The sequence below is a fragment of the Dermacentor silvarum genome, chromosome 8 (genome assembly GCF_013339745.2).
Source record: "Dermacentor silvarum isolate Dsil-2018 chromosome 8, BIME_Dsil_1.4, whole genome shotgun sequence".
Lineage (NCBI taxonomy): Eukaryota > Metazoa > Arthropoda > Arachnida > Ixodida > Ixodidae > Dermacentor > Dermacentor silvarum.
This window is the reverse complement of record NC_051161.1, coordinates 181,926,060-181,940,551: the sequence shown is the minus strand read 5'-3', so window position 1 is coordinate 181,940,551 and position 14,492 is coordinate 181,926,060. Positions and strand designations below refer to the sequence as shown.

Genomic DNA, 14,492 nt, shown 5'->3' with positions numbered 1-14,492 from the left:
AAAGGAGAATTAGAAAAGGTTCTCCTTGAAAATGCGGAAATGTTGTAGAAGCTTGGGAACTGTTTAAATGCGATGCGAAAATAATTGCTTTAGAGAGAGCATGCGTGTTGCGGCACAAACAAAAGCAAGAGGAACGGCAAATGCAGTGCATGTTAGCATACCGTTGAACATGAAAAGAGGCGCGGCTGGCACATTTATAAACGATATCAAAGAACTTAAAGCGAAACTTGAAGTCGTCGAGAGGAAAGATATCGCGGCGCCGTTTTGAGAGCACGCGCGGAACGAGTATGGTTGGGTGAAACGCACACAAGCGAGCGCTCAGTGACGAGAGGAGACACGCGTTGAGCAAGGAGATAAAAGAAATAGTTTATCAAGGTCAGCTTACATACGACAAGGAAATGATAGAACGTGCTTTTGTGGACCACTATAGCACGCTGCTAAGCAAGAGAGCAAGCGATATCTCGGCGTTTTAAAAGTGATTATTTGCCTCTGATGCCGAGAATTGATGGTGAACTTAAGGAAGCTCTTGAAAGGCCTATTTCTGTAGAAGAAATTGAAAAGGCTATCGATGACCTCAGTGCAAGAAAATCGCCTGGACCAGATGGTCTTGGGGCAGCGATATTATAAAATTTTCAAGGTTGAAGTAGCACAGGCTCTGTATCGCGTCATAACGAATGTTATGAACAAAAATGGACGCCTCCTTCCTTCCGGCAGACACATGTAGTACTTATACCCAAAGTTACTGACCCCATAAAGCTTCAATCAGTAGAGGCCTACCGACCAATAAGTTTAGCTAACACTGATTATAAAGTATTCATGAAGGTGCTCGCCCAACGTCTTCAGAGTGTAGTGAAATCACTAGTAGGTACACATCAGACATGCGGTATAAAAGGTAGGACTATTTTCACAAATATACACACAGCGCGAAGCATACTTGAATGCTGCGATTTGATGGAAGATCGTGTAGCCATGCTACAACTGGATTAGCCAAAGCTTTTGACAGGGTGTCGCACGAGATCCCTTTTCTGCTTCTTGAGTACATGATGTCGGAACAGTCATTTTGGATGGGGTGAAAATGGTTTATGGTGGTTGTACAACAAACCAATTATCAACAACAGACTCAGCAGACGAATTCCAGTACTGTCTAGCATAAAACAAGGGTGCCGATCTCTGCCTTGCTTTTCGCTCTTTATTTAGAACCTTTCTGTCTAAAGATACTTCATAGCCACAGTATTCGCGGATACACGTTTTTTGGCAGAGAAATAAAAGTGTTAGCCTACGCTGACGACATAGCTGTGTTCTGTCGCGATAAGCAAAGCATTGCAGAAGTAGTGAAGGAAGCCCAATCTTTTTGTAGTGTTTCTGGTAGTGCCATAAGTTGGCCAAAGTGTCTAGGTTTTTGGCATGGGAACTGGCAAGATACGCCAGAATTGTTTTGCAGAATGCAGTGGAGTGTGTTACCTGGCACTTATCTTTGGGTTCCACTCGGCAACTACCGAGAGCCAGTAGATACTGGACGATGAGAGGGACGAATGAAAGAACAAACCAACAAATGGGGAGGCCACAACTTTTCGATGTTTGCAAGAGCCAAAGTGTGTAATATGTTTTAGTAGCTAAAGTGTTTTACGTCTTGCAGGTGCTATGCATGAGCCGATCTTCAGTTCAAAAAATACACAGAGTGTTTGCGGAATTTATTTGGGGTTCTGTATGGAAACGCATGAGCAGATTTAATTTCACTCTTTGCGCAACGGCGGACTCAGTTTAACTCATTTGTTTTTCAAGCAACTTGTGTCGAGATTTGTTTCTTTCGTGACCAAAGTGATGGGTTTCTGCGCACGGTGATCCAAGTGAGATTACGTGACGCCTTGCCCGATTTCGTTGTATCGTCGCACGCAGTCAAACCGATGGCACTAAAAGGCTATCTGCGTGAAGTTATCACGGCGATTCGTCTTCTAAATGCGAGATTTCTAGGGAGTACTTGTTTGAAGTGTCGCGAAAAAAATTATATAAGGATCTTGTTGACGTTTTTGTACCTATGCCAGTGTATCGTTCTATGTACAACTTAGGGCCTGAACGTGATGTTCTCAAAAGAGTAAGGAATATGCCTGTAAGAGCTAACACAAAATCCTTCTTTTTCAAGCTCCACACTGACTCACTGCCGGTTAAGCCATGGCTAAGGAGCAAGGGTTTGTTTGTCCCATGGTCCGTCAATTGCCTTATATGCAATAAGGAAGAAACAATTGAACATATTTTTCTTGACTGTCACGATGCCCGCTTTCTTTGGGACATTCTGCAGCGTACTTTAAAAAGGAGCTCCCGATTAGTGCTTTGGAATAAGGTTCTTGCCATGCGCAGAACCTGACGGTGTGCCGGCGGACATGGTAATGTTATTGTGTATGCAAAGCGTATGGAGAACTCGAATGGCTGTACACAATGCTGATGTACATGCGAGGTCAGCCAGATACTATTTTGTTGAAAATGTTGTTTACACACGGGAAGTGTTGAAAATGCAAAGTGACCCACCGGAATGGCTTCAAGTGTTGGACAGTTTGGCTTCGTTGAAGCCATTTTAGCATGATGCTACAGTCTTTTAACGACTGGTAATTTTAATCTCGTATTTATTTGACATGTTGTTTTTGTGTATTTGCCAAGTCGGTAATAAGAAAAAAAAAAGCGCCGTGGCTTAGTTGGTTAAAGCGCCTGTCTAGTAAACAGGAGATCGTGAGTTCGAATCTCACCGGTGCCTCGAGTCATTTCTTTTTACTTTTTGTATCATTGATAGGACAATACCCGTGATTGATGCGAACGCTGAAAATACCGTTATTCCACGGCGCCCTGGCTTAGTTGGATTCCACTTCCGGGCACCGTAGTGAACGGACGTGTGTGTCATGTGCTCCCAAGGAGCGGTGGTTGCGGCTACGAACAGCCGCGGTAACAGGATGGACGGAACGGATGCCGAAGGATATCAAGTTATTTTGCCTACACTGCCTTCAGGTCGTAGTGTTTTCAACACTTTATTTTTGCATGCTGATGTTCGTTCAAGGCCCTACCGAGTCGAACATTTCCGGGACACGTTGGCACGTCTGGAATTGCTCCCCGACGTGATAGCGTTGGGGGCTTATCAAATGAGCCACGTGTGGGCGGTGACATTCAAGAGCACAGAAGGCATGAAGAAAGCTTTGGCTTGTGGCGAAATGGAAGTGAAGGGCCAACGTTGTTTGGTTATCGACCCGGCGAACCAGGACGTGCGTCTCAAGCTTCATTGGCTTCTCTTTAACGTTGCCGAAGAAGACGTGCGTGTAGCGCTTGCTCCGTACGGGAAAGTGACCGACGTCACTAAGGAAAAGTGGAGGGTTCAAGGAATCCAGGACAAGGGGTCGACGACGCGCGTCGTGCGCCTCAAGCTCCATAATGGCATTAAGGTGGACGACCTTCCACACCAGCTGCGCGTCGCCGGTGACATGGCCCTTCTTGTCGCGCCTGGAAGAGCGCCACTATGCCTGCGGTGCCACAGCAAGGGCCATATCCGACGTGAGTGCCGAGTTCCTCGCTGCACGCACTGCCGGCGTTTTGGACACGAAGAAAGTGAGTGCGTGAAGACGTACGCAAGTGTCGCGGGGCCGGTTGGAGGAGATGACACCGCAGAACTCGTCATGGACGAGGCCGACGCTGAGGAAGCCGCACGCGAAGCAACGTCGAAGGTTGAGGGGCATGAGGCGGAAACGTCAGCCCCGCCCGACAAGCTGCAAGATACAAGAACCGGCGACGAAAGCCCAAAAGTGGCCGACACAGTAGGTGACGCCACGGGCGCCGTCAAAGTGCATGACGTCCCAGCGCAGTCACCGTCATGCGATGAGCCGACAGTCATGGACGTAAGCGAGGCAGCAAGCGGTGCCACTGTCAGCAAGCGCGGCCACGATGCGACGTTGGACGATAATGAAGCCCTGACTGCAGGGAACTCTGACGGACCACCGCCAAAGGCGGCCATCACCCGGCGGTCACTGATCAGACCGCGGCCCAATATACCACCGGACCGTAAGGCGGCAGGCACGCCGCCGACGTAGCCGCGAGCGCGTGTGCCTCGCGGTATCTCTTCTAGCCATCTAAAAGACCCAGCCAAACCCAAAAGACGATGGAGAGCAACAATAAGGACACGAGCTGCGCCTTCCGAAGACTGCCCAGGCAGCTACGGGAGGTTCGTACAAGAGGCCAAGGCAGCACCGACCCCAGACGCATGAGGTGGGTGCCATGCGGTTCGTTTGTTCTTCACAAACTACGTTGATGGCCCAAAACACTGCACTTCGTCTTGCTACCCTAAATGTTCGCGGTCTTTGTGCCAGAAAGCGGCAATACCAGCTTAGCCGGCTTTTCTCGGAAACAGATATTGATGTAGCGGCGGTGCAGGAAACTAAGATAGAAAGTGAAGAACAGACGGATCGCATGGTGCTGCAGTTCCGCAATAGATACAATGTTTGTGTATCACATGCTATTGGAACTTCCGCGGGGTGCGCTATTTTCATCAGAAATAATCTGGGAGTCATAGAAGAGAATGTTTTTTCCTGTCAAAGTGGGAGACTGCTTTTCGTGGATTTTTTCTTTTCGGGCGTAGGTTGGCGTGTGATATGTGTGTACGCCCCCAACATAGAAAGTGAGCGGTTGTCCTTTTTTGAAAGGCTAGGCCAGTATTTACAGTGTGACAGGAAAGTCGTGTTGCTCGGAGATTTCAATTGTGTATGTTTTGCTGCTGATCGAGTGAAACAGCTTCCAGTGCGCGACAAAAGTGCTGTACTTTTAAATTCACTCGTGCAAGATTCTAACCTAGAAGACGTTGGTCATGTCTTGTCCAGTGCTGGTGTGTCCGCATTCACACATTTTCAGGGGCATAGTCACGCTAGGCTAGACAGAGTGTACGTTTCACTGGATCTTGTTCCCATGTGTGGCAGTTATAGTGTGAAACATGTGTCGTTCAGTGATCACAGCCTTGTAACGCTCACTATAGGCACTAAACCAAGCAAGTCGAGATTTAACTGGAAGACGTGGAAGTTTAACGATAGGCTGCTGTTGAACGAATCGTTTTGTGAAGGCGTGAAAGAAAAGTTAGACAGATTGATTGAGGTCGAGGAAGGTAACATGCTAGAATTATGGGAGATTTTTAAACAAGAAGTTAAGATCAGCGCTATAGAAGAAGCCACTACGGAAACTTTTAACAAAAGAAAAAGAGAGAAAGAAATACAACGGGAGCTTGACTTTTTGTACACTGTAGAAAGCGACAGACCTGGGAGCCGAACAAGAGAAATAAAAGAATTGAAGAGCCAGCTTGAGCTTATCGATGAAAATAAGTTCAAAGGAGCAGTTGTAAGAGCACGAGCGGAAAGGGTCTGGCTAGGCGAGACACCGACAAAACGAGCCTTATCGGACGAAAAGGCGTACGCGAGGCGGAACGAAATCAGAATGATTCGACACGGGAACGAAATCACGGACCAACCTGAGGAAATCGAACAAGCGTTTCTTAATCATTACGGTGAATTATTCGGGAGTGCTAAGGACGTCACAGAAGCATTCAAAACGGACTTCCTGTCAAACATGCCACAGCTAGAAGACGATATTCGGGAGCGTCTGGAATGGCCTCTGAGCATCGCCGAAATCGAAGGAGCCATAGATGATTTAGTTGTAGGCAAGTCCCCGGGACCTGATGGACTCGGAGCGGCTTTTTATAAGACCTTCAAAAGTGACGCCAGCCAGGTCCTGTTACGATTGTTTAAGGAGGTCTACACCCGAAAGCTGGTTCCTCCACCTTTTCGGACTTCGCACGTGGTGCTGATACCAAAAACAGACGACCCAGATAAATTGTTAGCTGTCGACGCTTATCGCCCGATATCACTGATGAACGTTGACTACAAGATATTTACGAGAGTGCTCGGAAAGCGATTACAAGGAGTAGTGACACGCATCGTAGGGCCGCACCAAACATGCGGCATTAAAGGACGGTCAATCTACACAAACATTCACATCGCCAGAAGCATTTTAGAATACTGCGACGACCTAGGTGAACACGGAGCCATGTTACAGTTGGACATGCAGAAGGCTTTCGACCGTGTGGCCCATAAAATTCTGTTCTGTATTCTAGAACATGTAAATGTAGGTGAATTAATCTTGGATGGGGTAAAGATGTGCTATCAAGACTGTACCGCAAGTCTCATAATAAACAAGAAGGTTACCAAAAGCTTTAGGGTGCGGTCATCCGTGCGCCAGGGGTGTGGTTTGTCCCCTCTTTTATTTGCAATATACATAGAGCCGCTTTGTAGGAAGATAAACAATGACAATAGAATATTGGGTTTCAGAGTACAGTCCGCAGAAGTGAAAGTGCTCGCATATGCGGACGACATCGCGTTGTTTTGTCGGGACAAAGAAAGTGTTGAAATCGCGATCGCGGAAGTGTTATCATACTGCAGAACGACAGGCAGTGCTATCAACTTTGATAAATGCCTAGGGGTATGGATCGGCAACTGGGTAGACCCTCCGAGTACGTTTTTAAATATCCAGTGGACCGTCACGCCGGCAAAGTATCTCGGGGTGCCGCTTGAGCACTACCGTGACGCAGTGGATTACTGGAATGCTGAAGCAGAAAGAGTTCGTGAGTGCACACTTAAATGGGGGGGCCGCAATTTCTCAATGTTTGCTCGCGCGACGGTCTGCAACCTCTTTGCCGTTGCTAAAATCTTTTACGTGCTTCAAGCATTGTGCATGTCAAGGGCCAACATACAACGATTACACAGAGTACTCGCAGTGTTTGTATGGGGTTCAAGCTGGGAGCGCACCAGTCGCACCAATCTATTTCGCTCCGTTAAAAGTGGAGGACTAGGTCTTGCACATTTGTTCATAAGGCAGATTGTGTCGCGGTTTGTTTACTTACGTGACCAAAAGGACCCTTTTTTGTTAACTATGTTTCAAGTAAGGCTGAGCGAAGCTATACCCGAATTCATCGTTTCGTCCCGCCGGTGCAGTCAAGGTAGATTGCGCGGTTTTCTAAAGGAAGTCGTCTGGGCTTTCCAGCTTTTGAAGGTTCGCTTTTCGATGGAATACCTAAGTCGGGTCCCACGAAAGCGCTTATATAAAGACCTGATAGAGGCAATGTTGCCGGTACCATTGTACCGCTCGATGTTCTGCATTGGACCGGAAAAGAACGTGCTAAAAAGAGTAAAACGAATGCCAGTACGCCCATCGGCGAAGTCCTTCTTTTTTCAGCTCCACACCAATACTTTACCTGTCAAACCATGGCTTGAGGAGAAAGGACTTTTTGTGCCTTGGAGCGTCAATTGTTTAATATGCCGGAAGCCCGAAACAGTCGAACACATCTTTCTCGACTGTTGGGATGCGGTATTCCATTGGGATGTTTTACAGAGAACCTTAAAGAAGGACTTACCGATTACGCCATACGGGATTCGTTTTTTGCCTACTCAAAATGAAGACACTGTACCATATGACATGTTCATGCTGTTGTCCTTGCATAGTCTATGGAAATGTAGAATGGCCGTGAGACATGCCGAACCAAACCTCCGGTCTGTTAGAGAGTACTTCATCGAAAGCATTTGCCATATCAAGGAATTGTACAGTTGCAAAAAGAGCAACCAACATGGCTCAGTGTGATGACTGAGCTTGCGAACCTCAAGCGTTTTTAGCCCCCGTGTCAGCCAACCAGCGGCAGACACTTTTATCGTGACCCTCATGTATTGTTATTATCTTGTGTTGTACGTTGCCAAGTCGGTAATAAAGAAAAAAAAAAAGCCGCCGTGCTTAGTTAGTTGTTAAAGCGCCTGTCTAGTCTCAAACAGGAGATCGTGAGTTCGAATCTCACCGGTGCCTCGAGTCATTTCTTTTTACTTTTTGTATCATTGATAGGACAATACCCGTGATTGATGCGAACGCTGAAAATACCGTTATTCCACGGCGCCGTGGCTTAGTGGTTAAAGCGCCTGTCTAGTAAACAGGAGATCGTGAGTTCGAATCTCACCGGTGCCTCGAGTCATTTCTTTTTACTTTTTGTATCTTTGATAGGACAATAACGTAAATGATGCGAACGCTGAAAATACCGTTATTCGACGGCGCCGTGGCTTAGTTGGTTAAAGCGCCTGTCTAGTAAGCAGGAGATCGTGAGTTCGAATCTCACCGGTGCCTCAAGTCATTTCTTTTTACTTTTTGTATTATTGACAGGACAATACCCGCGATTGATGCGAGCGCTGAAATACCGTTATTCGACGGCGCCGTGGCTTAGTTGGTTAAAGCGCCGGTCTAGTAAACAGGAGATCGTGAGTTCCAATCTCACCGGTGCCTCGAGTCATTTCTTTTTACTTTTTTTATTATTGACAGGACAATACCCGCGATTTATGGGAACGCTGAAAATACCGTTATTCGACGGCGCCGTGGCTTAGTTGGTTAAAGCGCCTGTCTAGTAAACAGGAGATCGTGAGTTGGAATCTCGCCGGTGCCTCAAGTCATTTCTTTTTACTTTTTGTAATATTGATAGGACAATACCCGCGATTGATGTGAACGCTGAAAATACCGTTATTCGACGGCGCCGTGGCTTAGTTAGTTGATTCCACTTCCGGCCACCGTTGTGAACGGACGTGGGTGACATGTGCTCCGTTAACAACGGGGCGGCTTCAGCGGCCCAACAGGGCCGCGGTACCAGGACAACTGTCAAGGATTCCACGGAATATCAAGTACTTCTGCCACAATTACCTACTGGGCGAGTTGTTTCCAATACTTTGTTTTTACATGCCGATGTGAGTGCAAGGCCGTATCGTGTGGAACACTTCAGGGACATGCTGGAAAACTTGAAGGTGCTCTCTGACGTAGTTGCGTTAGGGGCTTATAAAATGAGTCGACGTGTGGGCCGTGACTTTCAAGAATGCTGATGCGGTGAAAGAAATGCTACGAGAAAAAGAAGTCAAGGTGAAGGGGCGTCGCTGTCTGATTATCGACCCTGGAAATCAAGCCATACGCCAGAAGGTTCACTGGCTGCTCCACAACCTGCTAGATGATGTGTGCGAGGCCTTGGAACCTTACGGCCTTGTTAAGGAGATTACGCGGGAGCGGTGGCGCGTTCATGGTCTGCAAGACAAGAGTTCTTCAACACGGCTTGTCACCTTGGTACTGCGGAAAGGCCTAACCGTGCACGACGTGCCACATTTGCTGCGTGTCGCAGGCGAGGAGGCATTGGTTGTCGCGCCAGGCCGAGCTGCGCTCTGCCTTCGGTGCCGGAACACAGGGCATATACGGCGTGAATGTCGCGTTCCACGCTGCGCGCTCTGCCGGCGTTATGGACACGATGAGTCACAATGCGTTAGAACGTACGCGAGTGTGACGGGCCCTGCAGAGAAGGAAGAAGTGGCGGAACTCCTTATGGACGAAGCCGAAGTCGAGGAAGTATGCCCTGGTGACGCGCAGAATGTGAAAGTACAGGAGACGCCCCCTGAACTGACGCCCCCTGAGCAACTTGACTCGCGAGCGGGCGATAGGCAAGAGAAAGTGAAGGAAGGCAGCGAGTCGCAAAAGGCACAGAGCTCCGGGGATCAAGACAGCGAAGGGCCACAGTATGAAGAAATGGACGTAGCTTCCACCAGTGGAAGTGTGACGAAGAGGAGTCGTGACCAAGCGACTGGTGAACAAGACCACACAGGAGACCCTACAAGCGAGGAACCACCGCCAAAGGCTGTGGTTACAAGGCGGCCAACTTTCCGGCCAAAGTCGAACATTCCGCCGGATAGAAAACCGGCGGTCACGAGACTCGTGTAGGACGCCAGCCCATGCCTTTCATGGCGAATGGGCGATGAACCACGCACAATGGATACGAAGACGAGGAGGCGGATGTACTGCGTATCTGAGGTACGCATCCAAACCACAATTGAAAAGTGCAGTGTTGTATGTTTGCCTTATTGTACGCGTGATTCGATTAGCCTAGGTTTAGCGCGCGAGGGGTGTGTGGAACCGTGCGATTAGTTTGCTCCAAATTATTATGGTAGGGGATTTGGTTAGAGGACTGCGTGTTGCAACCGTTAACGTTCGAGGTCTTGCCGCAAGACGAAAGCAGTACCAAGTTAATCGCCTATGTGCTGAGAATCAATTGGATCTTGTAGCAATACAGGAAACAAAGGTTGAAAGCGAAGAACAAACTGATCGCATGGTGGCACCTTTTAGAACATACTACAACGCATGCGTATGCCATTCCGTGGGTACGTCCGGTGGCTGTCTTCTTTTGGTGCGGAAAAGTTTGGATATTACAGAGCAATTTCACAAGGTTAATGAAACTGGACGGCTTATCGTGTATGATTTTTCTTTTAGCGGTTATCAATGGAGACTGATTTGTGTGTATGTGCCGAACGATATGCAGGAGAGAAGTGCCTTTTTCGCAGAGCTTGAACAGTATCTCAAGTGTGAAAGATATGTTATATTGTTGGGAGATTTCAACTGCGTATGCTATACCGATGATCGCGCTAAGCGAACCTTCGTGCGCGATAAAAGTGCTCTTTTGCTAAATACCCTGGTCCAGGAATACGACATGGAAGATGTTGGCCGCTATTAATGAGCGCCACACAACCAAAATACACGCATTTTCAACGTGACAGTCATGCGAGGTTGGGTAGAGTGTATGTATCGCTTGCTATAGTACCAATATGCAGCAACTATGGTGTGAAGCCAGTCTCCTTCAGTGATCACAGTATGGTACAGTCAACACAAAAGTTTGCGGACCACGCGAGCGCGTGGCCAAGAGCCTGGGTCCCGACCGAAAGACGTAAATTCAACTGGCGCAATACCTATCTCTTTCAACGGACGCGCTCTTTGTTAATTTAATAGGAAGCTTCTTGAAGATGAGCGCTTTTTTTTTTTTTCGTTAAAAAGTACAAGAGGTTCCTCCCCCAAATTGAATCGCCTGCGCCAGGTTTTGCTGCGCAAAGCCCGAACCACCGCGCTGCTAGCTAAGGAGCCAGCGCACTCCTCGTTTGGGATGCGGAGGCGCGTCCCAGCGTGTTTCTTCAAATGACCTAAAACTCAGAGGTCCGCTTCCTGACCTAAAACTTCATTGATCAAGGTTAAAATGATAGCGATATTTTTTTTTCTCCGAAAATACAACCGGCAAGTAGCGTGAAGAGCCATTGAAGCAATGAAAAAATGAAAGCTAATTAATTTTTTTTACTGAACTCGCACAAAACAGCAATTGCTTCGTCTTCTTTCTTGGAATAATAGAGCTCTTGAAATGATGCATGCGCATTTGACGATTTGCAACTTGTGTCTGAACTTTACAGAAGTGTCTGAAACTAGGTCTCTCAATGATCTAAGGAAGTGAAATGTCCGCCGTTTTCTAGACCTTATTGTGCGTGTGGGCATCGAACAAAGATTCAGTAATCTCCGGTCGAGGAATGTTTACAGGACATATGCCCCAGACAGTAAAGTGCATGTTCTTCTAAGACTGGAATACGTGCTTTATGGACGGCTAGAAGCTAGCGCATTGTCTACGTCGCATACCGACGCAAAATCTTTGCTGATTGCGCTCACGGCTGCTACAGTCCGAAATAGGGGTTCAAAAATGTTGTGAGCCGAAAGTTGCAATTTGATAGTACTGTCGATGCTTCAGCGGTTTTCCAAATAAACGCGTAATGTCGCTGGAAACAGACGAAAGCTTCGTGAGCGATACGCCAAACCCGCTTAGCGCGTGGAAAAGGACTCGTCGCTAAAGATCAAACTTTCATTGCTGTAGCGAACATAGTGTACGATTCTGTGCTGCTATCAGGCCAAGCTACTCACTTCTTCTTAGAGACGATACCGTGAGCGAAGCGCTGATCCTCTGCAAACGTGCTTTTCCTCAGAAGAACTGTGATTGTCACCGCAAAGCTTGATATTTTCACGGTTAGATTTCAGGTAGAGATGGAACGGTGACACCACGTGGCCTGAAGCAAGTTTCGTTTTCAGCGACTGACAAACGCCTTTTTGAAGGCCATGCCAGAAGCGACTCATTGGATAAAGTGCGCCAGGTCGCGTAAACAGCGCTTCGTGAAAGATCGACAAAGGTTGCAGAATACTGATCAAGAGATATGTGGCGGTCTTATCAGCAAACACACGCGAGACGGGAATGAGGCGAGTACACGGGAGAGCGATGGCGTAGAATAGGCATATTTTGGTTGACTGTAGGACCGAAAGCGCCGGTACCTATGGCCGGATGGCCTGTTAAAAAAGTACAAGTGAAAAAAATGCTAGCTAAGAATTCTATGCGGAAGGCTTTTGCGCCTGCGTTGCTTGATCACAGATGTTTATTGTAAAATCAGAAGCTATTGACGATCGGGCTTCGCGGAGGCGAAAGTATGAGCGGCCAAATAAACAAAAAACAACGCCCTACAAACGATGATCAGATAACTTCAGTCAAACGTTTTTGAAGAACATTACCGAAGTGAGATCCCTTTCACAAACTTTTTGGGCCATTTGGATAATTCGATCGAAAACAGATGACCGTGAGGAGCTAATTCTATAAGTTTTGCAGTATTGTATCATGTTCGCGGAGGCGTATAGGTCTTTTCGCAATGGTTTTAATTCCGTCTAACCTGTCAAAGTTCTATAGGCCAATGTCTATTATTACAAAGTGTTAATGAAGATTCTCGGGAACAGGTTACAAACTGTGATAAAAGACTTGGTGGACCACATCAAACATGTGGTATAAAAGGACGTACTATCTGTACGAACACTCATGTAGCTCGCAGTGTCTTTGAATGTGTTGACGCTTTTGCTGGCCAAGTTGCTATGTTACAGCTCGACTTAGCAAAGGCCTTCGATAGAGTGTCGCACGAAGTACTTTTTTTGATACTTAACCATGTAAACGTAGGCGATGTTATTATGCAGGGAGGTAAAATGGCATATCAGGACTGTACTACACAGGTTATAATAACAAAAGCCTTAGTCAAGAATACCTGTCAAATCAAGTGTTCGGCAAGGGTGTCCACTAAGCCTTTACTTTTTGCATTATACCTTGAGCCTTTCTGTTTGGCTGTAATCAGTAACGAAAATATTAGAGGGTTTAGACTACAGATGACTGAAGTGAAGGTGCTGGCCTACGCGGACGATATCGCTGTTTTTTGTGATGACCAAAAAAGCGTCCAGGAAGTTGTTCGAGTCACAAAGGCATACTGCAAGCAATCAGGATCGGAGATCAACTGGGATAAAAGCGTTGGTATATGGCACGGCAACTGGGACGTAACGCCAGAACACTTCGCTTCGACACGGTGGACGACTACACCTGTGAAGTACCTGGGAGTGCCGCTACAGCACTACAGAGATACTAAAGATTATTGGCTTGAAGAAACTGACAAGATGAGGGAAAAAACAAGCAGCTGGACTGGCCGAGGCCTGTCAATGTTCGGACGTGCCAGTGCGTGTAATTTGTTTTTAGTTGCCAGAGTATGGTATGTTTTGCAAATTATGTACATGACTAGGATGTGTGTGCAAAAGATTCATAGGGTTTTCGCTGTGTTTATATGGGGTTCAACTTTTGAACGCGTCAGTCGCACCAATTTATTTCGGTCAGTCCGCAGTGGCGGACTGGCGCTTGCTCACCTGTATATCAGGCAGCTTGTGTCGCGGTTTCTTTTTTTTACGAGAGCAAGTGACGAGTTCTTGCGCACGGTGATACAGGTTCGACTGGCAAGTGCCCTACCAGAATTCGTCATAACGTGCAGTGAACACAGTGGGCAAGGTGTGACTGGGTATATGCGTGAGGTGATTTGTCGTTTCGTTTATACGTGCACGGTTTTCTTTGGAATATTTGTCTAACATTAGAAAGATGAAACTGTACAAAGACTTAATCGATGTAATGTTGCCTACACCAATATACAGAGCTGTTAACTGTGGAGGTCCAGGAAATGACGTTTTGAAGCGTGTGAGAAGGATGCCCGTTAAAATTCCACAGTAAAATCTTTCTTCTTTAGCTACATACCAATTGTTTGCCAGTTAAAACGTGGTTACACGAAAAAAGGTATTTACGTTCCATGGAGTGTTGACTGCTCACTCTGTAAAAAAACCGGAGACTATCGATCACACATTCATTGATTGTTGGGACGCTTGTCCTTCCATTGGGACATTTTACAGAGACACTTAAAAAAGAACTTCCAATTACACCAATTGGTATACGGTTCTGCCCACAGATAATAGTGATGGAACCTTGCGATATGTTCATGCTCCTGAGCCTCCACAGCTTATGGAAAACAAGGATGGCAGTACGCCATGTCGATGTGAAAGTTTGTTCGGTGCGGGAAAATTTTATTGCAAGCATTGCAAATCTAAGAGCACAGTATCGTGCGCAAGCCGACCCCCTGAGTGGGTGGCTATTCTAGATAACTCGTAAACTTTAAGCATTTTTAATATGACCATGTATTTTTAGTGTTGAGTGAATTTTTTGTATAATATATGTATATGTGTGTTCATTTGGTGTCAAAGCAGGCAATAAGAAA

General features: G+C 46.8%; 1 protein-coding gene and 5 non-coding genes across 6 annotated transcripts; all 6 read left to right on the top strand.

Annotated features, from left to right (window-relative positions):
- The first annotated feature begins 2,672 nt into the window (after positions 1 to 2,672).
- Positions 2,673 to 2,746, top strand: Trnat-agu (transfer RNA threonine (anticodon AGU)). The gene has a single exon. It is a non-coding gene; the product is annotated as a tRNA-Thr (tRNA).
- Positions 2,747 to 2,854: 108 nt separating this feature from the next.
- On the top strand, positions 2,855 to 4,064 carry LOC119462610 (uncharacterized). Its single transcript, XM_037723940.2, has one exon. The coding sequence runs from the start codon at positions 2,889 to 2,891 to the stop codon at positions 4,062 to 4,064; it is 1,176 nt and encodes a 391-aa protein (XP_037579868.1). The 5' UTR covers positions 2,855 to 2,888.
- Positions 4,065 to 7,946: 3,882 nt separating this feature from the next.
- On the top strand, positions 7,947 to 8,019 carry Trnat-agu (transfer RNA threonine (anticodon AGU)). Its single transcript has one exon. It is a non-coding gene; the product is annotated as a tRNA-Thr (tRNA).
- Positions 8,020 to 8,101: 82 nt separating this feature from the next.
- Positions 8,102 to 8,175, top strand: Trnat-agu (transfer RNA threonine (anticodon AGU)). Its single transcript has one exon. It is a non-coding gene; the product is annotated as a tRNA-Thr (tRNA).
- Positions 8,176 to 8,257: 82 nt separating this feature from the next.
- On the top strand, positions 8,258 to 8,331 carry Trnat-agu (transfer RNA threonine (anticodon AGU)). The gene has a single exon. It is a non-coding gene; the product is annotated as a tRNA-Thr (tRNA).
- An 83-nt stretch (positions 8,332 to 8,414) lies between these two features.
- On the top strand, positions 8,415 to 8,488 carry Trnat-agu (transfer RNA threonine (anticodon AGU)). The gene has a single exon. It is a non-coding gene; the product is annotated as a tRNA-Thr (tRNA).
- Positions 8,489 to 14,492: the final 6,004 nt, after the last annotated feature.

Bases quoted from the DNA above. Each gene is read 5' to 3' on its own strand.
- LOC119462610 (XM_037723940.2), top strand. From the start codon at position 2,889: ATGTGCTCCCAAGGAGCGGTGGTTGCGGCTACGAACAGCCGCGGTAAC.